General features: G+C 41.2%; 1 protein-coding gene across 3 annotated transcripts in view; it reads right to left on the reverse strand.

The window, feature by feature from the left end:
* The window catches only part of COL9A1 (collagen type IX alpha 1 chain), a 63,336-nt gene that overhangs the window by 10,775 nt on the left and 27,419 nt on the right, over positions 1 to 25,142 (reverse strand). For all 3 annotated transcript variants that reach the window (XM_087438777.1, XM_087438776.1, XM_087438775.1), the window contains 15 exons: positions 24,982 to 25,035; positions 24,800 to 24,853; positions 24,611 to 24,664; positions 24,127 to 24,180; positions 23,069 to 23,113; positions 21,968 to 22,021; positions 21,816 to 21,869; positions 13,901 to 13,954; positions 13,226 to 13,297; positions 12,678 to 12,713; positions 11,947 to 11,991; positions 10,619 to 10,651; positions 7,405 to 7,551; positions 7,122 to 7,176; positions 5,266 to 5,454 (listed from right to left, as the gene is read on the reverse strand). In XM_087438777.1, coding sequence (XP_087294903.1) covers positions 5,266 to 5,454; positions 7,122 to 7,176; positions 7,405 to 7,551; positions 10,619 to 10,651; positions 11,947 to 11,991; positions 12,678 to 12,713; positions 13,226 to 13,297; positions 13,901 to 13,954; positions 21,816 to 21,869; positions 21,968 to 22,021; positions 23,069 to 23,113; positions 24,127 to 24,180; positions 24,611 to 24,664; positions 24,800 to 24,853; positions 24,982 to 25,035 — 1,000 coding nt within the window. The remainder of the gene's footprint in view (positions 1 to 5,265; positions 5,455 to 7,121; positions 7,177 to 7,404; positions 7,552 to 10,618; positions 10,652 to 11,946; positions 11,992 to 12,677; positions 12,714 to 13,225; positions 13,298 to 13,900; positions 13,955 to 21,815; positions 21,870 to 21,967; positions 22,022 to 23,068; positions 23,114 to 24,126; positions 24,181 to 24,610; positions 24,665 to 24,799; positions 24,854 to 24,981; positions 25,036 to 25,142) is intronic.

Raw genomic sequence — 25,142 nt, forward strand, 5'->3', positions numbered from 1 at the left:
CTAGAATATACAACTATGCACTGGGGCTTTGGGAAGGTAAAAAAAAAAAAAGAAGAAGATTGGCAACAGATGTTAGCTCAGGGCAACTCTTCCCCAGGAAAAAAAAGAAAGAATAATAGGATGCTATTTTAAGCTGGAAGATCAGCAAAAATTCCTGATCAGAGTTTAATTAAACATATGCTAGCAAGTCTGTGGAAAAATACACTATTATACATTACTGATAAGACTGTAAATTGGTACAGTCTCTTGGAGGGTAATTAGACAATATCTATCAAAATTACAAATGGAAGTACCATTTTACCTACCAATTCTACTTCTAGGAATGTATCCTAGAGATATAGAGCTTATGTTGATATTTATACAAGAATGAAATGTATACAGTGTTTTCACTACAGCCTTGCTGTAATAGCAGAAGATTGGAAACAATCTAAATGTCCATTAAAGGGTTAAATACATTATGGTACATCTACAGAATGAAATACTATGCAGCTGTGAAGAAGAAGCAGGAATCTCTTTGAAATGATCTCCAAGACATATTGTTAAGTGAAAAAAGCAAGGTCCAGATCACTTACTAAAGGACAATATGATTTAGGTTTTTAAAGGATGTAGGGAAAATATATATTCATATATTCCTGTACATCATCGCTAGTAAGGATATGTAAGAAATTAACAATAGTAGTTACCTAATGGGAAGAATAAAGGAAACTAGGCAGATGGGAGACAGCGGTGGGAGAGAAACTCTTCCTTAAATATCTTTTTATACATTTTTAAATTCTCGAACAATGTAAATTTAGTATTACCAAAAATAAATTAAAGAATTTTCAAAATTTAAAGTGTGCTGTCAAAAGTGCCTACATTTCACTACTGACCCATAATTTATAGGGAACATGCTTTGGATTGCAACAAACCATGTGAATTTGCAAGACAGTTGACTGAACTTGGGGATTCAGCAGCCACAGAACAAAGTTGCAATAATTATCCCGGCCCCTGCAGAGACCAAACCCAGGAACTTGGCCTCATTAACAAAGTACCCTCATGCCTTAGTTAACCGCTCAGAGTAGAAGGCTTTATTCTTCTATCCCATTAGTACAGTATTATATTATTATCCTATTACACTTTTAGACAGTGCCGTGATTTTGCAACAAATTCTACACATAATCATTTTTTCCAAACATCTGTATCAGCCCAATCTCATTTAATATTGAGTCGAATTTGTTATAATTAAAAAACAAGGTATGTACATAACAAAAATATGAAGAATATCTGTAGAACTGTCTGCACATTAGCCAAATATTCAGAAATCTCTAACTATGAAGTGAATGTTTAAATAGTCACCATACTTTGATTTTAGCTGTGAACGTCCTTGTATGAATATTTTTATGATGAATCAACTCCATTTTCCAAACAATTTAAGTTTATATAAATACTGTAAAGCATACAGGGCTCAGCGTGAACTCACATTCACAAAAGCTGGTTTCTTTACACTCATCTTCAATATGGCCTTACCGTAATAGGAAGATAGGACAATTAGCATTTTCAAAACTAAGAGCTTAAGCACTCCTGTTAACTTAGCAATTTAAATGTCATATCACTGTAATTCTGGAGGCTGGCAACGAGAGAGAATCTTTAAACGTGCCATATTTTCTGAAGCTATGAAGATCATAAATTGAAATGCAACTTGCACACTAACGGTGAAAGTTAAACACACTGCAGCGTGAAGCCACACCAACTTGAAAATGTCGCCTGCAAGGAATAAGAGCGCTGTCTTAGTTGTCACACTGTCCTTGGTTATCGGTCCTAGAGAAACACATTTCAGACGGGCTCCAAGACGGAGCCGCAGGCTGCTCCACAGCGGACCATGCGTGCAGCCCGGTGCTCTGTATCACCAGGGTTAATCCACTCTTCCAACTCTGGTCATGTCTTCTTTCGAGAGGTACGAAAACCAGCTCAAGGAACTCAAGGTCCACCTTTGTGGACTCATAAATACAAAACACACATAAGGCACATACACATAAAGAGTCACAAAATACACAGAGAGAGCTTGTAAAACAAGCTTTAGATGAGGTATGAAGGGAAATATGCAGTTTGAGTAGAAAAACAGCTCATTATGAACAAAGTAGCTAAAACTAAAGAAATTCTCATTGCTCCATAATAGCTGTTTATTTCATTTATTTGAAAGCTATAATCAATGCTCCATCTCACTGTGAGCAGATTAATATTTAAAAAGGTGTTGGTCGCAGTTATGACGTGTACTTTCTCAAGCCTTCATTTATATATACTGATACGTCTGTTTGACTCACACTAAAATATCTAAAAAAAATATACAGCCTTACTCAAAAGGACTTCAAATAATCCAAACCCTGAATATTTAAAAACAGTATTTATGACATGAGGGACTAACTTAACACTAAGCAAAGAGAACGTCAGGCCAGTTAGATGCTTCTCACGTTTCTGCCTGAGTGAACACAAAATGGACACGCGGCATGGGCCTTGGCCCGAACACGTCTGTGTAATATTGCATAAAACATGTAGATGAAAAACAAAAACATTATAAATATGACTTAAGCCTTGAGTATGATTTAGGTGTATTTCTACTAGCTCCTACTGAAAATGTTCTCGTGTGTATTTCAGCGTAATTTTTCAGGAGGAAAACAGTGATTTGATTAAGACACTTCCTGAACTGTTAAAAGATTTAGTAAAACTTATTTGTTTGTTATTTACGTAGCAATTTCTCTGGAAAAAGACTTTCAAGTGACTATATGACAGATCCTTCTTTAATAGGCATGAAAAAAGGCGACTGGGGACAACATAACACATTCCTTCTCTAATTGGCTGAATGTTTAAGTTTCAAATGGTGGGGTGTTTATCCTCAGGGAAAATTTGATCTGAAACCTTTGGAAAGTAGAACTCGATGTTTTCTATTAAATACCGCTGTTAATGCGTGTGGTAGGACAAGAAAGGTGAGTCCAGTACCTAGAATCGGGCATTTCCAAACGTGTGACAATGTTGATTGGTAAAGAAAATCTGATCACTCCTTCTGCCCACACCCTGAATTTTAAGAGGTAAAACTGAGAGAAGATGCTGCTTTAAAGGAACCCCATGACAAGAGAGGGATGGAGGAGGGTGGGAGAAAAAGTCCTTTAGAAAAAAGAAAAGGACTTTATCACTTCTAGATTATAGACTATGCCATAAATACTGTAGAAAATTAGGGGAAGTCCCTTATAAGATCAAACTGTCCTGATGAATGAACTCACTGCTAGAGACATTGTCCGGGTTCCAAATATAGAAATATATTTTTCTTCCCTTCAAAATAAGGTTCATCTGCTAGAGCCAATGACCCCACCAGCCCCACCCAGTCCCACCAGCCACAATTCAATCGGCAAGAACTTCCCAGAATGTCCCCTGAACACTTCACCTTGTTTCCAGTGGTTCTCAGCCCTGGGCGCACAGTAAAGTCACCTGGGGAATATTTTTAAATCCTGACATTCAGACCAGTTAAGTCAGAATCTCTGGGAAGGAGACTCGGCCATGGAGAGTTTTTAAAGCCCCTCAGGAGATTCCCGAGGGCAGCCCCGGCTGAGAAAACGCGGCCGTAGGCAGACTCTCCTGGCACAGCAAGTAGACCGAGACATTTCCGTTTCTTAGAGAGTAAAACGGGACTTCAGGAGAGCTCACTTACTAATTCAAAGCTAAGCTCTGCCCCAAATACGGGGACTTCCTTTTAGCCAAAGAAAATAGAGCTGTGGTTTCTACAGCCCGTGCAAGATGTTCCTTTCCAGTGGGAACGGGTGAGTGTCTACACCAGTGCATGAGCCGCGTCAGACCACAGACTGCTGGGCCCACCTCCAGGGTTTCCCATCCAGTGGGTCTCGGGGGCTGGAGTCTCTGCATGGTCCCTGACGGTGCGGATGCCCCAGGGCCCACTCTTTCGGAACCACTGCTCTAGAGTGAGCTCACAAAAGGCTGAGGAGTCACCTGTGGGCTGGGGCACAACAATCCGCCCTAGGCAGGCGAGTGTCTGAGACACGGTTTACAGAGCGAATGGTGACTAACGAGAGAGCAAGCCCCGACCAGACGAGTTCCTGAACCAGCAGCTAAAAGCAGGACAGAGAGGAACAGCCGTGTGATTCTTTCAGAGAAAATATCCAGTTTTCCTTAAGATGAACTCTGACCTCTTCCCGTATTTGATTTTGTCCAGCTATGAAAACTTTGAAATGGTGCCAGGCTCACAAGAGGCCCCAATTAGGGCTCATTTTTTAACATGCAGCTCTGCACATGCCAAAAAAAAAAAAATAATCTAACGTAATTAACAAAATAGGGTGTAGTCGGCCAAGTGCATCAGCAATTCATTTACAGATCCAGAAAGGCAGCTCGTCTGCCCTCTGACCAGTCACGCCACAATGCTTATCCCTAATTGGAGCTCCACTGCTGAGAAAATAAAAGTCACTCTCTTGTTGGTTATGCCACGTCTTTCCGAAGTTCCCCGGAGAGCTGTCAGTCACACATCAGGACACACTCAGTCCTCTCTAGAAATGACCCAGGGCACACACTGACATACTGGCTCACCCCAACTATCGAACACCATCTGCGGCAGCCAGTCCCTCTGCAAGTCCTGCTGAATACCTAATCCACGCACAACCCTATTTTTCTGCAAAATACTGAAGCAAAGGCTGAATATGCTTTAAAGAAAAGAGGAAGAAACAAACTCTCACACACTTTCTCACAGGTTAAAGAAGGAAGAAAGTTAGATTGTATCTCAGAGACAGAAAAAAAGCCCATCAAAACTAAATATCCAGTGTCACTTTTTAAAGGAAGAGGGAGGCAGCTTTAACACATGATGTAATTTTTATGTCCTGCTAAGAAATCTTGTCAGTTTAAGTAACAGATACAAACATTCTAAGCCTGGTTGCCATCCTAGCACAGCCCTACAATGATTTTGGGGTATAAAAAAAAAAAAAAAAGCTGAATGATCCTTTACCAGATCCTGTAAAGTTTATTTTGAACTGTGATTGAGACAGAGTGTAACTGAAAAAGATCGGCACTAGAAGTTAAGGGACCTTAATTCCAGCATTTGGTCTACTGTGGTCTTACAGCAAGGTCAAGAGAATACCCTACAACAGTTCTCTCATCTTGACCAGCACCACTGCAAACGACAACAACACATCTTCTTATCTCACGGGATATTTGGAGCTGGGTGGGACACGCGGACGTGTCTGAAAAAGGGCAGCGTGTGCTCCTCGGTGCCACGTGAGCCGAGTGACTTACCTTTAGGCCCCTTCAAACCTAGAGCACCCGGGGGGCCTTTAATGCCTGGGAGGCCACGAGGTCCCATCTGGCCTGGGAAACCGTTCTCTCCAGGGGGTCCCGGGGGACCTGGGGGGCCAGGCCTGCCAGGGAGGCCAGAGGCCCCGGAGTCTGGACGCTTGAGACTAGCAGCCATCTCAGCAAGATGCTCTAAAAGAGAATAAACAAAACAGCCAGAAAAGTCAGAAATATGCAAGTAATTCAGACGAAAAGAGAGGTATTTCAAGCGCCTTTTTTCTAAATGTGTCACCAGAGCTTCACAATTAGTGGTGAAAAATGAATAAAATTGGATCCTATTTCCATAGGCTTTCTGCCAGGAAGCTTCACTGGCGCTGTTGTATTCAGCTCTTCCTGGAAATACTTGGTCCTGCTGTTTTGAGATGGGGGGGCGGTGGGGGGGCAGCATAAAATAAAAACCTTAGACAGCAGGGGTTTGGAGGCAGTGGTGTTCTAAAATGATGAGGGTGCCACCTGAATCCTGGCTTGTTCTCTGAAAACCAGGATGGGAAGAAAATGAGTTTCTTGACGTAGGTAGAAGTGGATGTCCAGAAGCTCTTTAAAAGCCAAGGACATTGTTCAGAATCAGTACTGAGACACCACTTGAGACCTAACCTCTCATTTTTACTTTGAAGTATTAGGTAACCTGAAATATCCTGAGGATTCGTGACTTATAAATTCTCCTCTCAAAAGTTTTTTCATGCTTGGAATAGACAACAGGCGTTAAAAATAGCCTACTTCTTGGGAATGGTCATAGTCTGCCTTAAAAATTAATAACTGTGTGGGCCTTTGCAGGAACCATTAAATACATTAAGAATCATCCACTAAAACCATGGAGAACAAGAAAACTTGCCCATTAAAATACTCTAAGGAAATAGTCTAGTGTAATATTTTTTAAAGCTTTAGGGTGTGCAGAAGAATATGAATTAGAAACACATTTCTAACCAACATTTTTAAATTGTTTAAATGTGAGTATTCTAAGTTTGCCTTGTTTAAGTGAGTTAGCATAAAATCATAGTTTTCCAGATATGCAATGTTTAAAATTGAAATATCCTTTCAAGATAAAACGCCTGCAATATTGATTTTCAGATATCGAGGTGACAATTTCATTCTGGAAAACTCTGCAAGTCTACTAGACAAACTATACTGTCTCGTGAACCTACAAAAGAAGAGTATTCCTTCACGACAGAATTGGTGCCAACCAGACTAAGATAATTATTTGTTAGAAGGCCCTGTTACAGGTTCTCCTCAGTGGTATTTTTGCACTTCCTCATTCACTGTGTGGTTTCAGAACTAGACCGATTCTGAGACAGCTACGACAAATACCAATTGCCATAGCTACAGATGAATTTAGATGAAGGCTAACAAATGTAAAAATATATCACCATTTTGGTAAACTACTAGTTATTGATTTTCTGCATATGTGGCTCATGAGTAGATAATGTCCTTCTGCTTCCTCCAGGCATAGAGTCTCTCCTTTACTTCTCATATAGTCTACAGAGAGATTCTAGGTCAGTGCCAGGGACCCACCAAGTATAGGATGTTAAGGAGGGAAGGATCCCGAGAATTTGTGTTCCAAAGGGGAAAAAAAGTGTATCTGTGTATGTCTGTGTATGCGTGTGTACTTTCTTGTAAGTTAACCCCCTTGGTGAAAAAAAAAAAAAAAAAAAACAGGTGAACCCAGAAAGGTAATATTTTTCTCTGAGGCTATAAGTTATTGTGGATGGCAACAAATTGGATACAACAGAATTGATATTAAGATTATTCAGAACCTCCCACCATTAAGCATCCAACAAGTCAGGCCACTGTGTGTTACTCACCTTGCATGACTCTCATGCACACCTGCTTGATGTGCTGGTCTGTTGGTGCTCTGCCCTGGGACAGAAGAAAGAACAGACGGTTCACACAGGGAACCATGAAGAGGGCGCTGTTCAACCTAAACTGACAGACTCAGCAAGGACCCCGGGGCTGGATTTACGGAGAGCTCGCTGCCCCTGCTGCTGAGGAGCTGCTGTCTGGTCGAGCCCGGCTGCTTGATCCACCCGCACCCAGGTGCTGTGGGATGGTTTCTCCAAGGGAAATCCCAGGACGGCCCACACTCACCGGAGGGCCCTGGATTCCTGGCAGGCCGGTGGCACCCTGTTCTCCCTGCACGCCTCTCGGTCCAGGCGGTCCTCTTGGTCCTTCCTCTCCAGGAAGCCCCCGACTTCCTTCAGGCCCCCTCAAGCCAGGCTCCCCAGGGTTACCCGCCTAGAACAACATGACACATTGTAACACCAGGGGTAAACACAAGCAACGTGTCTGCTTAATACTAATACAAGCTCTTACGTGAAATTCTGGGTTTACTTACATTCCGCCTCCTAAGAAGCATTTGCTCAGAGGTTACAAATCCTCGAGGTAAAGACACGAATGCCACACAACTTAGCTCTTAGAATTCCAGTTCCAGTAAACTTTCAAAAATCTTTCTTTTTGGTTATTGTTTCAAAATGTTAATTGGAATAATATATTTTTTAAACCACATCCGTCATACTTCCGGCTACTTCCTAAGAACAAGTTAGTTTTTAATCAGACTTGTTAACTTTTTCTGGCCACAAAAAGGCCACTGAGTTCATACAAGACATGCTACTCTGCATATCACCAATACAGAAAATATAAAATAAAGATATTTCCAACAATATAGGTTATTTAGCTTTTATAACATTCTTTGGAGAATTTGAAGAAGCCAGATATATTCAGGAATTATAAAATACTAACATAAGTTAAATGAATACAGTTAAAAACAGCACATTTAAAATGTTGCATTTAAAATTAATGCATTTAAAATACTGGAACAAAAAGAATGAGTCTACCATTTATCTAAGTATTGAGGAAGTTAAAATCGAAATACTAAAAAAAGTTAAAAATAAACCGTTTACTTAGCACAAAAGCATGTACCAGTTAATTTTTTTTTTCTGAAAGCAGACCACTAAAAGCATTTTTAAAAGTCTTCATCTACAATAACTGCTTTAAAAAGAGACCAAATTAATTCACTTTTTGTGGAGCCAGCTCCGGTGGAATCTGTGGCATATAGTTACAACGTACTGCTGTTTACGGAATAAGAACGAGAAGATAAAGGGACGGGCGCGTCAGGGGATGCTCGCGTGCAGACTGGGAACGCTCAGGAAGCCGCCAGTCCTGCTTCCTTCCATACACAACATTTATCCAGAAAAAGCAGCTCTTTCAAACATTCCGACGCTTTAAACTGAGGTGAAGAAGGTGATGAGGCAGTGCTTTCACTAGACACATCTAAACGAAGCTCAGCAAGGGTGCTTTCTCCAATCTCTCTTTACGCAAAACATTGATACTCATCTAAGTCAACCCGCCAGAATTGCTTCTATGAAGAAATTACGGCTTCCTGAAAAATGGTGTCAGCAGGGAGAGCTGAGGGTGTCTATGGAAGGCTAGGGAATTTTCGGATGACTAGAGTGCAAAACTATAACATCTTCTAAACAAAGTCAGAAACGTACTAAAGAACTGGCAGAAAGCAAAGGAGGCCAAATCAGAGTGTCTTCTCTTGCTGGCAACATCTGGAATGTTGCTAGAACAAGGGACAGGACGTTTCTGACGATCAAGGACCAACACAGCCAGGACCTCCTAAGGGCGCTGGTCTTTGGGAAAGGCCTCCTCCACTGAGGAGCTGGATTCTGCAGCAGAAACCAGGCAGAGACTTCACCTCCCATCAAGTCTGTGCTGGCATCACCGAGGAGAGCCAAAGTCCTTCTGTTAGTAACTGTTTCTCCTGATCCTGGGACAGTACCCTTCAATTTCATCAGTATAACCTGGGCAGTGTCAGAGAAGACCAGGGTAGGAAGGGAGGTGATAAATCAGGACCTACTTCCCAGTACTATATTCAAATTTAAATGAAATTAACTTACTTTGACCACTGCATTGTTCATTCACTTTTTTCTTTTATAGCTTGTAGTCTTACCACTGAACATTACTGATTATTTCTAGAGGGTAAAGTACGATTTCTATTACCAAATTCTATCAAGGTTTGCTCTCTACATTTTTCTCAATCTTAAACCATTTCTGTCCAAGATTCTCAGGCATAAAGATGTTACTTGAGCTTCAGACTGCCACATGGTGTTTAGAGGCCTCTGTAAACAGGTAACACAATGTAACAATTTCCATCTCAGTGGCGTGTGAAGAGCCCAGGGCCGGGCACTATAACCAAGTGGGTCGTCCTGGAGAAAGCTGGCTGAGGATGGGGCTAAATGCTTACGTAGGAGGGAGCTATTCTAAGGCAACAGGGAGCGTGTTCCAGGCTAGAACAGCACAGGGCATTACACAGAAGCCTGACAAGGAGGAAGAACGGCAAACAGAGAAAGTTCAGATGGCAAACAGAGGAAGCTCAGATCGGTAGGAGATGAGGTTGGCAAGGCAGAGACCACTTCATTGAAGGCTTCATACACTTTGCTAAGAGTCCGATTTTATCCTATAAAATGCCACTCTTGAAGGGTTTTAAGCAGAGGAGGGATAAACAGTGGACTTTATCTTTTTATCAAGATTACATTGGCTGCCATGAGGATAATATGTTGGACAGGGACAGAGAGGAGAGCAGGAGATTGCAGAAATAGGGTGGACTTGGAGATTAACTGTAAGCTGGTGGAAAAGTGGCATTTGAGCTGAAGATATGAGCTTCACTTTTCTCCTTACACTATCTTAAATTCCTTATTGTATTAGATGTGCATTCCTTTCAAATGAGCAAATAATCCCAGATTTGCTACTAATTGGTCCTATAATTCTGAATACATCTAATCTCTAAGGACATCAGTTTAGTTTCTGTAAAATGATGAATTAAACGAGATGATCTTTTTCGAGCTCTAATAATGCTGTATTATATTTTCTTGTGCATTATGCCTTTATCTTACTTCCTCAACTAGGCCACACAGGAGATTAAGAAAATTACTGAAATATTGGCAGTGGTATAACTGCCAACAACATGTAATTATACTCTCGTCTCTGCAAAGCACAAGTGAATTCTTTTAAAATGACCCATTTGTGGAAGACATTATCATGTAATACTCATTGAGCCATTTATAGTATGAAAAAAAAAAGTCCCTTAGAGTAGTTAGTTCAAAAGGTAGATCCATTTACACTATCGTGAGGATTTTTCCTTTGGATTAATCCATTACTTAAAGAATAAATTTAGACATTATCTTCTTTGAAGGTAAGTTCTTTAAGAATTGAATTTTATAGAATGATTTCCTAAAGCAGAGCATTGCATTTTCTACAGCTTTATTGATATTTTTATACCATCACTGTTCATTATACTTACAGATCCCTTTGGGCCAGGTAATCCAATATCTCCCTAAATCAATAAAACAAAATTATATTAGAATAATGTATTCACATTTGATACCTTACTAAAAACATTTGAAAGGTTACTGTGCTGCTGAAATCTATAGAAAACCATGAACAAATGAACCCCGGCACCATAGAAAAACAGTAGATTCAAAATTTGCAACCTTCTATGAGCCCTGTAACCTCCCATCCTTTGGCTAACTTATCTGTGAAATAAGAGGGTTGAATTGGAGCTCTCCAAAGCTCCATGCAGATCTAAAAGGTGTTGAGAATTAAAATGTGTAACTCAAAAGATATTAAACTATCATGCTGCTATGAAACATAATAGACATTTAAACCTGATGACTTCACTCCGAGACTCTAACCACATTTTGAAACTCTTCTCCCAAAAGTTTACCAAACCAAATATTCATGTTTTTATGCTTAGAAAAAAACTTGAAAATCTCCCACCCACTTACTCTAGATATGAATTCAGCTCAAGTTTTAGCAGATCAGTTCATCTCCACTACAAAGCAGGATGATTTAAGACATCTTCTTAGCCCATAAAATGAATAATTGTAACAGAAAGTAAATTGAAATAATCCTTTTTCAAATTTACTTAATAGTTAGGAAGATTTGCCTAATTCAGATGTTACATTTATTTTAACTCGAAATCCTGAAAATCTGAATAAAACATGACCAGAATCTTTTCCTGCACTAAAAGCTCTCTGAAACTATTTTATTAGAAATCTCTCATAGGACCAGACACAAGTTTCCACGTTGGGTCACGTTAGATTGCGTCAAAACCCTATGGTGAGCCAGTGGATCGAGCAGTTCTGGCAGTGAAGATAACCCACTCTTGTTCTTACTGCCTTCCTGCAGATTTAGCAGCAGCATCCTCTAGAGATGGAAGTCCCTTCTTTGGAGGGTTTTAGACTAGAGAGAATGCCCATGGTCACACTGTGAGCCCAGCTTTCTAACCATAATAAAACTTTAATTTTGTTTCCATGATAGGCATTCTTCATAGACTTTCTACAGTCATATAAGAATCACTTTGAATGTCTAGATGTAAAGCCACCAGAAAATCACCATCTATAAGGGAACATTTTGTTCTCCAAACAGTCAAGGCCAGGTCTATCAATTTTGGGGTATTTCCCCTCTGCTTTACTTGATCTTGGCTGCAATACTGGGAAGCCATTTGTTAGCTTATGTAAGAAAGAAGACAGTGAGGATAGCAGTGTCAGAAAAAAGAAAAAATATGTGTTTCTAACACACTTCCAAATTGGTGAGGGTCCATGATTAACCAGAAAAAACATATCTTACAAGTTCACCCCTTTCTCCTGTTTCACCTTCTTCACCAGAGGCACCCTGAAAATTAAGATTAAAAGTCACATTTTAAGATTCTTGCCCCCTTAGCTCAATTTCTAACCAGTCAACATTGATAAGCTTTCATAAGTGCCCATAGTGCTCCCAAGACCGTGCAGAAACAGGAAATGCCCTCAATGGCTTTCCCATCTAGGTGTCAGTCCAAATCAGAAAACAGCCCAGAGAAAAGCTGGAAGGTGAGGTTGAGTTTCTGCTAAAGTTAAGGATCAATGACTGCATCCGGCAATTTTATAATTACATAATCCATGAAAAAAGGCTCTCACAGTAGGAAACGGGACCCCGTGAAACGACTAACTCTAATTCATATGCATAGTTTATTTGCTAAAGTTTTGATAAAGAAAAACTGAAAACGTCACGATGTGCCTATGGAAGGCTCCATCAGACACGAGTAAACCAATCTGGTGAATGAGAGACAGGGCCACTGTTTTCAAAGGTAGAACAGTGTGAGTCCTGGAGGCAGAGGCATCATTAGCTCCAGCTTATTAAAATAGTAGATAAGACTACAGACCAAACCAAACTAGGCTTCACTCACTAGGGAGCACATTGTGAAAAACTGCCAGCCTCCATCCATCCCTCACACCCATAAACCAGCCAGTGCCCCCTGCTGGTGAAGCACATTAATGCACATCAAATACTTCATTTCACGCCATTCAAATGCTAGCACCTACCTGTTCACCCTTTGGACCAGGTTCACCGACTGCACCCTGTGATGAACAAAATACAGTGCTTTTTCAGTATTTTGGGATTTTTAACTCTATAATTTCAAATGAACCAACTCCCCTTACTGGGCTGGTGGATAAGCACAAGTATGAATACTTTGAGGGGAGAGAACGTCCCCCTCCTCCCCACCTAACAAGAGTCATGTAAGACCTGGAGGAACTGATCATGTTCCAAAAATCGCTGGCAACTGGGGCGATCTCTGACCACATCCACGTAAAATCTGACTGTAGGAATGTAAATTCAGAACTAAATAGGAAGTGTGATTACAACTGGAAGTTCTACTTTTCTCAGCTTCTTTTCCTTCTGAAAAATTAGTGAATTAATAGCTTTTCTGCTTCTTAATTTCAACTCTCAGTATTTTAAAATATCTATCTTGATAGTGCTCTATCATAAATTCTAGAAAAATTCTCCATTGGGCCAAAGTGAGCTTGGTTTCTCAACATGGTAGAAATCACCCTCCCACATAAGAGACTTTCTGGAGGACTGGATATCTTACCCTGTCACCTTTCATTCCAGGGAGTCCAGGGGGGCCAGGCAAGCCGGGGAGGCCAGGGCTGCCGAGGGAACCCTGAAAAACAAGCGCAAGTGCCCAGAATCACCGTTACTGCAGCACTGAAAGCACACACGCCAGACACAGCCCTGGGTGTGTTGACTCCTGCCTGAAATAAATATGCTGTGGTCGGCTTAACTCTGCTCCTCAGAGGTGCCTCTCTCCCACACTCTCAGGAAGGACCAGTCCCCCACCTCCATCCCACCTCTGCGCCCTCAGTCCTTCCCAACAGTGGGCTCTTTCAGCGGAGCCCCTGCCATGGATGGCACTGCCACTCTCGCTGTGTAAACAAGCACTTGTTTTTACGAGAAGTAAAAAGGCAGCATTCACGCACAGCTCTCCAACTCCAAGAACAACCAGAGGCCAAATGCAGCCCTTCACGTCTCTCCTGCTTTAAGATGTATGCTACAAACCACACGGATTAAAATACCTTCTGAGGGTCTCCTTGGTTGTAATTTGAAATTCCACATTTACATTTTCACACATTCACATCAACAGAAATCAAGTAAGGATAATTAAATTACCCTTTATGAATCATTTACCTCTCCTTGCTTATTCCTAAAAATTTATTGTGTTTTGTATGAAGCCAATAAACGGCTGGAGACTGGAAATATTACTTACCAGTTTACCTGGAGGGCCTGGGGGTCCTACTGGTCCTATTTCTCCTCGGCTGCCCTGGAAAAACATACACCTGACTGTCAACTGGATAGTTTGCCAACAGTCAAATGCTTAATTACTATGTCAATAAAATAGCATTCTACCTAGGATTTGTTTAAATATAAAAGTCATCAAGGAATTCTCCCCATCCTCAACTGCAGGCAGAGATGCTTTTATAAAAGGCCTACAGCCCCCTCAGTGTTCACCCTCCAGTGAGCGCTCTAATGCTGTTCACTGTGATTATAGACCCTCAGAGAGAAACAGCATCTGATACCTCTAGATGGTACGGCAAGTAGAAATTTTCAGCATCTAACTTATATGTGGTTATCTGTGTACGTGTGTTATCCTCTCATATAGACTAGGTGTTCTTGAGGTATAGGTATTTTAATTTTGAAGTCTTCATAATGCCTAAAACTCAGAGTAAATTTCAGGTCTACAGCACATTTTAAAGCAATATCTGGCAAATGAGCTTCAACCTCAAAAGAGTGAAAAAAGAGACACAGGAGAGAGATGTTTGCCTTTAAATTACTACTGCAGCTTCAAAAAGACATAGATAGTAGAAATTTATAAAGTTTCTGAGATAAAAAATTCTTTGTCCTACTCATTCTTGTTCTAAGCATGTCTTCAAAGATTAAACAGACTTTGGAAAGTGCAATTTATAATGAAGTTACACCAAAAGCAACACTCTAATTTCATTTTGTGAGCCACTTTCAATTTTTTATTTGAAACTCTAAGCCCTTTGCAAAGGAGACACACGAACTCTTCAATTTCTTTCCCCAAGAACTTCATGCAGTTTTAGGCAGGCTGATAAAAGCTTGTTTTCTTTCTATCGCAAGTTCAACTAAGCTGAACACTGAGGTTATTGGATAAGTAATCACATTTCCTGGACAGTGTATATAACAATGAAAGTAGTCTTTTGAGTTCGTTTTTCTTTAAAATGACACAACAACTTCATATTAATGCTTAATATTTATAAACGCTTCTGATGAGATCATCCTGATCTGACGCCTGTGCTATTCATTCATCTGTAAGTTGAGCCAGGTGTCAAGATGCATAAATCTTCCGAATTTTCAATTTCTCAAGGATTAAGAAATGTTTGCCACATTATAAGTCTCCAGCTATGAGCTGTAATTTCTTGGCAGTGGTTTCATACGACTTATAGGTGATTTAAACGAAATGCTTTTATACTTTCAAAAATGTTTATATAAGCAAGCCACCTAGTGTATGAGTTTGGACAATGCATTGCTCCTTAACCCTTGTGAGCAGCTCAAAAGACAGAGGCAGCACGCCATGAGGACAGATGCTGGAAACGCGTAAGTCTAGTGGAAAACCAGCCTATGATAGATTCTTCTATCCATCTATAAATATAAAGATCGAGTTCCACCCCATTAATTTGGCTCACTTCAAAGTTCAAGACAGATTTTCTTGACTATATCTGCTCTGTTGGCATTTTCAAATATTTTCTGAACTGCATCTTGATTGACATTCTAAATGTCATTGGGCTAACATGACTTTAATTCACAGAACAATTAATAGTCATTGGTGGGAAAATAATCTTGCCATAATCTCAAGCCTTCACTTCTAAATGAATGAACCATTATGCCATCTCATCCAAAATAAAAATGATTAATGTACTTTTTTTCTCTGCCACAAACCTTTATTTTAAAGGGCTAAATTAAAATAAAGGATTGTATAACCTTTCATTGATTTCTGAAGAGATTAATTATCTTTCCAGTCAAAGATAAAGATTTTCTCTTCTGGAATCTTATTTTTCTCTGTCTCTCATGAGCTCTTGCTATTCAGTTCATAAATATTTTCCAGCCACTGTCCGCCTTGGTAATACATATGAAGGGCTCAGGACCCCAGTACAGACAGCCTGCTCTGCTGAACTTCTGTCCCCATGAGAGCCCAACACCCACAGGACAGGGCAAGGATGGGGGAAGTGATGACCCTTTACTCCTCTGCTACTGCACAGACAGCGCGTGGTTCCTCGTTTTCACTTCACTTCAGTCCTATAAATCCTTGGCCATTCTAAACTTAGGTATTTCTACAGAAGTCATCTCACTGTGAGAAAAGGTAATGATCAAATAGCTACGAACAAAGTGTTAAGGCAAGATTTTCTGATGGCCATACTTCAATTTCTATGTCTTCTAAAAACATGCACATTCTTTCTCTAAGTTCTGGAATTTCACCTGTAACTAAGATGAACATGAGTACTCAAGATATAAATAGTAATCTCTAAAAATATAGATTAAACTAAACACATTCTGCAGGGAGCAATTAACCATGACCTCATAACCACAAGTCTGCTAAATAAATGACAAATCTCTTAACTTCCAGCAGCTATGGTGATAACCACATTCTCAGACGTGGGCAAGGGAGGCTGCTAAATGGCTATTCTGCCCGGTGGCTAATATTTACAAACCCCATGACAACAAGAGTTATGATTTTTAACAAGAGAATTGGAAGGCACCAGACAAAAGGCAAAATCCTACCAGGAAAAATTTGAGGACCAGAATAAAAGGCTGTGTTTTTCTCTTGGATGCTCTGTGCCATCATCACATGTATCTCCAACGTGTGCAGACACATCTGCCAATTCATCCCTAGTTAGGAGCCCAGTCAAGGCCTTAAACAGAGATGCAGACCCTCTACCAGTGATCCCAACTCCGGCCGCACATCAGAGCCCCGGAGGAGTGTTTTAGGAATATATTTCACTGGATGTCTTTCCCCCTCCATCTCCCTATCTGCCCTCCGTGGTCCACCCCTCTCCCCCAGACTCTGATTCTGTAGGTCTGGGGCAAGACCCAGGAATCCGGGCTTACACTGTGTTGGTTTGTCTTCACCAGCTCTACTTGGACTTTTGTTAAATGCTCACTATGAAAGTTCCATAAATACTAAAATTTAAAATGTCTTATACCATTAGAATTTGGCAAGATAACTTCAAATAAAAACCATCCTGTGGAGCCTTGACCTGAGCTGTCGAGGCCTTGGAGGGTGGAGCTGAGGACGCGGACACTGAGCCCATCGCCAGCTCTGAAGCCTGGCTCTGCTGTGCATCAGCTAACCACGGCACCCAACTTAACCTCTCTGTGCCTCGGTCTCCTCATCTACAAAATGGGGATAAAAACAGTAGCTATCTCCGGGTTTTTGAGAGAACTGAATAGATACACAAAGCACTTAGCACAGTGTCTGGCTCACAGTAAGCCCTGTGGAAGTGTTAGTTATTATTTTTTCCCAAGCACTAAAGAAATCAGTCAAAATTGTTTTTTAATCAAATGTTCAATTAAATGTTCTTTGCCTTTCAAATATCCCAAGTGTCTTTAAAAACACAAGTTGTGCTTGGAAAAACAAGCCTCTAGTCCTCATTTCCTGAGTTTCTGTCAAGACCATTGATCACCAAGAAGGCCCCTTCTTTATAAACAAGTACTGGGAGCTGCTTCATGACACTCATTTCAATAAACACAGACAAATAATTCAATTTGGAAGTCTCCCTTTTAAATGGAACTATTAGACTTTTAAAATATCACAGAAAAAACCAATTCCATTATACTTGCATTGTCATAATTATTTTACCAAAAAAAATGGACTTATTCCATTGTGCTCTAGATTGCGATGTTTGTTATATTTGCCTGATTACCCAAAATGCTAACTAGCTGAAGAATGAACGTTATCCTAGTACCTTGCCATTTTAAAAGTGGGAAATTATAAATCCCTATACTTAGTCTGTATTATATATGAAGTGCCTCTCTCTGGAAAAAGGATGCTGATAACCCAGAAGATCAATTATGATTTCTATAGATTGTTGCTTTTATAATCATCCCATTTTCATATTAACATTGGGAGATCATATTAGTCCTACTACATGATAATTTTTAGGTTTGTCACAAAGATATTTTAAAACTCTATTCAATTTATAGCATTATATGGTTTGTATTTCTCTCTAGTGTAGGTTTACATATTCCCTCACATACAGAAGCAGATCAAAATCTGTCTAACTATAACCATCACTGATGGTTGCTTCACAAATTATTGACAAGGGTAACATTCCAGGGCCTGGCGGGGGGTTGGGGGGTAGGAAGGCAGCTTAGGTCATTCAGCAACACACCACATGAGGACCTTTGTGCCTGAGGCTGTTGGTGACAGGGTGGGGGTGGGCACCTTGAAGAGAATGAGACAGGCTCTGTGCTCCAGGAGGGTGTAATCTTCGGAACACTGGAGGCAGATCAGCACGGCACTCATCCCAGTCAGAACCACGAAGGCAGAGCAAACACAACCCACTCAGCAAAAGCCCTGGCAAGTTCTGAGAAGCCTGGACAAGGGAGGGGACCAGGAGCCACAGCATGGAGCCCAAACCAGAGGCCCCAGCCACCTGCCTGCTCCAAACCAGGAGTCACCCAGACCCAGGTATAAACCAAGTGGAGTGTGACAGAGAAAGCCAGAAGCTTCATCCAAGTGGTACAGATACATGCTCACACGTCATCACTGAAGGTGCCAAAAAACTCCAACCGTTTTTGCTGTGGTGTTGGCAAAAGTTGATGGACCAACGGTGGGGAAAGGGAGAATAACAATTTCAAAGATGTGCTCCAATTAGCCCATTAGTAGCACACATTAGAAATAGGTTTTCATTCCTTCTACTCAGCTTCTCAATTTGAAATTTTGCAGGAAAAACTGATCAAACACATGAGGAAGAGTTGACAATGTGTGAACTTATCTACAAAACCGAATTTAATGATGTAAAATGAAAGAACAAATGTATCTTTCGGTAAGTAGATTTGGTGTTAAAACTCTGCTTCCAGGGGCTGGCCCTGTGGCTTAGCAGTTAAGTGCACGCGCTCCGCTACTGGCGGCCCGGGTTCGGATCCCAGGCGCGCACCGATGCACCGCTTCTCTGGCCATGCTGAGGCCACATCCCACATACAGCAACTAGAAGGATGTGCAACTATGACATACAACTATCTGCTGGGGTTTTGGGGGAAAAAAAGGAGGAGGATTGGCAATAGATGTTAGCTCAGAGCCGGTCTTCCTCAGCAAAAAGAGGAGGATTAGCATGGATGTTAGCTCAGGGCTATCTTCCTCACAAAAAAAAAAAAAAATTTATTATACCTCCAATTCATTTTAAGAAATATTTATTGAGCACCACCTTATGGCAGCCCCTGAGTAAAGAGGTGCAGAAACACAAAGGTGGATCAGACGCATCCCTGCCTTCCAGCAGTTTCCACATGGGGCCAAAAGAAGCCAAAAGGGGTCAAGGATTATGGGGTTCAGAATAAGGAGAGATCACTTCTGTCTGAGGGGTGGGATACAGTCATAGATAGTTTCATTGCAGAACTGACATTTCGATTACATCTAAGAGGGCACATGGGATGCTGAGTCATAGACACAGAGAAGAAAGCTGTCTAAATGGAGGTGTCCCAAGAGAGAACAGGCAGGCTGAGGAGTGCAGAGAGAATTTGGGAATTAGCACGGAGTCCAGCTTGACTTGAACACAGGCTCTGGGCAAGGCAGAAATGGGAAGCAAAACAAAGGGGTAAACAGACAATTTAAGATTCTGGACTTTCTTTTATTGTCAGTGGAGATCCACTGAACATTTTTAAGTGGAGAAGAGAAGTGATGACAGAAGCTGTACTTTGGAAAAACCAATATGGTGGAGGTGCAGACCAGAAGCACTGCCATTCCCCAGGCCTTTGGAACCGTGTTGGACATTTTTGCTTGGCACGTGACTGTGGGGACACAACTGGCATTCCAGGGTGGAGGTCATAGGTGCTAGATACCCTGCAACGTGTGAGAGTCCTAGAGAACAAAGAACTATCCCAGCCAAAATACCAGCGTACCCTGTTGGACACACTGGTAGAGGAAGGAAAGACTGCAGCCGGGAAAGCAAATCAGGAGACCAGCACAAGCAGCAGTTACTGATCTGGGCCAAGGACGTGGCAGAGGACATAGAAGAGAAGAGTCAAATGTAAGAGACCTTAGAAAGCAGACAGCAGACTCAACAGGTCCTCCTGAGGTGGGAAACACGATGGAAGGAGAACACCATGGCTTTGAGCCTCGTGACAGGAGCAATGGAAGAATTTGGACTCTTATAGGAATTCAAAACTCAAAACCTGAATCAGCCTCAAAACCTGTGCAGGCATAACTTCCTCTGATCTGCCTCCCCTCACAGGAAAGAATTAAACCCCCTCCATCTCCTTCTGAGGTTCTGCCTCTAGTATGTTCCTTTACACATCCCGTGACACTTAACTGGTGATGGTCAAGCCCTCTCCACCTGTGCCGCTTTTTGTGTTCAGCCCATGGGGTGGCGGACAGCAGGTGCTCAGTCAATGTTCCTTCAACTACACTCAGTTTTCTGTCTTTATATGAAGTGAATACCAGATGCGATAGGAAACATTCTCAAAGTTCCAGAGCCCTCTCCCGCACTGTTAAATCTTCCTGACCCCTCATGTAGCGTCTTCACTGTCTTAGACATGTGATCCAGCTACAACCTCATTGATTTGACAGTCAATTTAAGGGAAGTATTTTAATTAGAAATTCACAGGCTTCAAGTAAGACAGAAGAATAGAGTAACTGAGGAGGCAGTCGGCAAGGAGCATAATGAGGAATAGGAGCTAGTTTCTTTGGCTGCAGAAAAACTTCCAGAAACCACCTGGCAGAGGGCAGTTGACAAACATCAGTGAGAAGTGGAACAATTCCACTCTTCACTTCATAAGACTCGGAATAGTCCACTTTCCTCAAGCATGAGAATCCTCATTCAACATGCTTAAGAGATGCTTTAAGAGAAATAACAGCAATATTTGGAAGGCTTCTGTGTTTGTTCACTTGGAGTTCTTTTTACCCAGCAAACTTTGAAAATAAGAACATAAAGTGAAGGCTATAGAGAATATTTGAAAGCTAAATTTAAGTGCAAATGCTTAATTTCCTAATCAGTTTCTCTCTAAGGATTCAACTATATCTAGGGAGGAAATATGTTGCTGTATTTGCTGTAAAATAGACCCTTTTACAAACTCACACTAAAAGAAGCCTGGTAGTTTCTCAAAAGGTTAGACAGAGTTACTGCACAACCCAGCAATTCCACTCTGAGGGATGTGCTCAAGAGAAATGAAAACATATGTCCACACAAAAATCTGTACAAAAATGCTCATAGCAGCATTATTCATAACAGTAAAAAAGTGGGAACAACCCAAATGTCCACTTGACAAATGGATAAATAAAATGTGGTATAGCCACACAATGGAATATTATTTGGCAATAAAAAGGAATGAAGTTCTGATATCTGGTACAGCATAGATGAAACTTGAAACATTATGCTGAGTGAGAGAAGCCAATCATAAAAAAATAAAAACCCATATATTGTATGATTCCTAATTTATATGAAATTTCCAGAACAGGCAAGTCTATAGAGACATAAAGTGGGCTAGTGGTTGCCAGGGCTGAGGGGATGGGGGAAATGCTGAATGACTGCAGGTGGATATGGAGTTTCTTCTTTGGGTGATAAAAATGTTCTAAAGTTGACTGTAGTGACAGTTGCACAATTCTGCAAATATACTAAAAATCAATGAATTGTACACTCTAAATGGGTGAATTATATAGTACGAGTTATATCTCAATAAAGTTGTTTCTATTACACCAAACTATTTCCTTCAATATGGGCTGAGACCAAAACGTGTCATAATACTTTTTTTAAATACTTCATTTCTGTTTCCACTTTCTGAAAAAAACAAAAACACATACTGCATATCTACATAGCATCCCCTGTTTCACTGTCCGGACCAGCACACACTCAGACATCAGACGGCATTCACGCAGGAATGAACGAACAGAGGCCCGCCCAGCAAGCCCTGAGAAGGCACTCAGGGAAGGCTCTAGAGAGAAGGGTACTCACAGGAAGCCCCCGGGGTCCTCGGGGCCCCACCTCTCCTGGCGGCCCCTGTTGGCCCTGTCATGAGGAAGCAGTGAGAGAAGTTAACACTCCCTAGTCCTTTGCTTAGTGATCACAAAGGCTAAAACATACGAAAAGGCAAAATGGCATCTTACCGGTTTGCCTGAATTCCCCAACCGGCCAGGCTTCCCTGGAGCACCTGTGTTACCCTAAGGGGAAATGCGACATTCTAAGTAATTCGGACAGTAAGTAAACATAATCACAAACTTGTCTACCCAGACTGGGCATTTCTTACACGTAAAAGCATTAATCTCCCAACTTCACTTTGAGAATTTGGGAGGTAGAGTCTCTTTCTTGGTGGATACAGCAGAGCCCTTTAGATTCAGGAGGCTGTTTTGTTACTCCCAGAAGTAGAGTAAAGGCTTCAAAAATGTCAAAAAATGAAGGTCTTTAGCCAGACGAGAATATGAGAGGATTTTTCCTTCTTCACAATATTAATTATATATGTCTTTCCCTTACCATTTCCACCTCCGATATACTACTTGGAGCCCTTTTACTTGACATTGACACTAATAAAATTATAAAGAATCAGGTCAACGTGAGGAAATAAGAGGAGAGAAGATGCTGTTGCGAAAACCCTGCCAGCAGCTCCAGGGAAAGCCGGCGTCTGGGGGTGCCAACTCCGCCATCCACATACTAGGGACTGTAGCAGCTCAGGACGCTGTGGATCACCGTGCCTGGAGGGCGGTAGCTATACATCTAACAGTGACCAGTTTCTACACTATTCACATTTTACCCATTTTATTCAAAGTAAAGCTACATTGTATCCCTTCAAGTTTTTTTTTTAACTTTTGTCTTTAATTGCTAGAATATAAGCACTGGTTGATCAGTATGTGAACACAATGCCTAATATCTTTTTATTTTAAGCTAAATCATCTTACTATTTACTGACACAATTTCTATGGCTTAATAATATCTTCCTTATTTTAAATGGTAAAGAATAATAAAACTTTCTCTGTTTGATACTGGCAAAGGATGACATTTTCAAGAAAAAAGTCTAATCAGCAACACTTATCAAAGTTTCTTTCTGCAGCTGAGAAAGAGATTAGCATTTGAGGCCTTAAAGCCTTCTTGATTTCTCCTCAGGGTCAAATATAAAATAAAAGGCAGGCTGGAAATATTAAAAATTATAAATAAATTTACATAACAATAAAGAAATGAAGAAAAGTATTAATTAAAAAGTTTTCATCTTTTACCTTTTCACCGGCCACACCCTTTGCACCAGGAATCCCAGGCACGCCCTAAAAGAACGCACACAGCACAGGGTCAATCACCCATCTGAGAGGCCTGAGATCCAAGCCCGCTGCACATGCCTAGGGCTGAGGGCATGTGACAGCCTCAAGGCTTCGGTGCCAGGCAGCCTTCCTGGTTCCCAACTCGGAACAGGCAGTCATAAAACTGCCCACAGTCTAGCAGGCATTACTTCATGGTGTCTGGCTTAAGTCTGAGCGCCCCTGAAGCAAATCCCACCTCTAAACTAAAGTTGTCTTTCAAGGATGAGCTTCTGAATTAGAATCCAGTACCATCTTCAGATCAACAGGAGCTCTAATTGGCATGATTTCACGTACAGGATAACAAAACGAGGACCTATCGAAATGCTAAGCTTTAAGTAGAAAAACAAAATGGCAGGAAAGTGCTGAGTCTAACTAAGATTCAGTACTATTGAGGGTCTTAATGTCCTCTGACTGATTATTTTTCAAGTGTCAGATATACCAAATTGGAGGCCAGTCCTCAATATTACCAAGATCCCTTAATAACTTGAAACATTTACCTCCAAAGAGCCAAGAATACACGGGAACTGATCCACATGACCTTCCAGCCATTAATGCAGGGAAGTGTGAATAATTTCAAATAGCACCTAATCAAAAAATGATATCTTCTATCTCACACTGTTCCCTGAGCGTACTCTCAACCCTCTTAGGCTCAACCCTGCTAAGAACTTCAGAACTGGTCAAAGCAGGAGGACATGTGAGACCCGGCCCACAGAGCAGGGTCAGTAAAAAGACAGCAGGAAGACCGAGCCAACTACAGAGAGAGGAGGGACGCAAAATATAAAACCAAAGCTTAGTACAGTTATTAGAGAAATAAGTCATTATTCAGAGAAAAAGTACAAAAATGTAAATGTAAAACTGTAAAATTAAAACATCGTATCTTACCCAGAACTTACCAAATTACTTAACATGTTTCTCCCCAAAATTCTTATTTTCAAACTATGTATACAAACCTATAACCACTTAAAAAACCAGACACTTACAGGCAACCCCTGCAATCCCGCATCACCAGGAGGCCCAGGTTTCCCCGGTTCACCCTGAAAAAAAGGTTTGTATCGCATCATTGAACCTGTATGAACGGCGGTATTTCTTTTAAGAAAAGCAAGAACACAGGCCTTCTAAGTAAAAAGATTATCCCCAAAGCTGACCTCACATGCACTATTATAATGTGACCCAGTCCAGGGCGGGGGTGGGATAGGACTCAGGACATAAATTCAATCGAAATACACAATTTCCTTCAGCCTACTTTCATCAACGGGGCGATTTTACTGATTTCCTGAAACCAAGCAAACAAACATACTATTCTAATAAGTATTTTGAATTGACACTCGATTAAAAAATAAAAAAGCAGGAAAAAAGCCAAAACCGGCCAAGTAAATCTCCCAGGAATGTGGTAATGGAAATGCTGTGCGTGGTTGGCCAGGCAGAGACGGCCCCATTTGCTCTCGGATTAAAGCACACAGCTACCTTTGTTCCGGGCATCCCAGGAATCCCGTCGCGGCCATCCACACCTGGCAAGCCCTGAAGACACACAGAGAAACACACCGTCTCTTAGAAACGGTCACGTTCTTCTTCCCTTCGTGATTTTCTACAGTTTTATTATAAGTTAATAATCACTTTGACAAATGTGCTTGGTGACTACAACTCAGAACATACCGTGTCTCCTTTGGACCCAGGGAGGCCAGGAATTCCTCTAGCACCTGGAGCCCCCTGCAGGGTAGAAGGGAGAGGATAGACAAGACATGCTCAACTATCACAAGATTCAAAGAGAGACGCAGAATCAGCAGACGACACTGAACACCTCATGCTTGTGGTGATTAACACTAATCTGAACTCACTCTCTCTCCCTTGGGACCTGCTTCCCCCGGAGGCCCTCGCTGTCCTCGGTCACCCTGTGTGAAAATAACATCTTGTTAATATGAGCAAAAGTTACTTAGACTTTCAAAGTGATACAGCACCATGCACATCACTTACTATCGCTCTTCCTTCCCAGTGGCTT

This window comes from Ceratotherium simum, chromosome 13 (genome assembly GCF_057802395.1).
Source record: "Ceratotherium simum simum isolate JZ-2026a chromosome 13, ASM5780239v1, whole genome shotgun sequence".
NCBI lineage: Eukaryota > Metazoa > Chordata > Mammalia > Perissodactyla > Rhinocerotidae > Ceratotherium > Ceratotherium simum.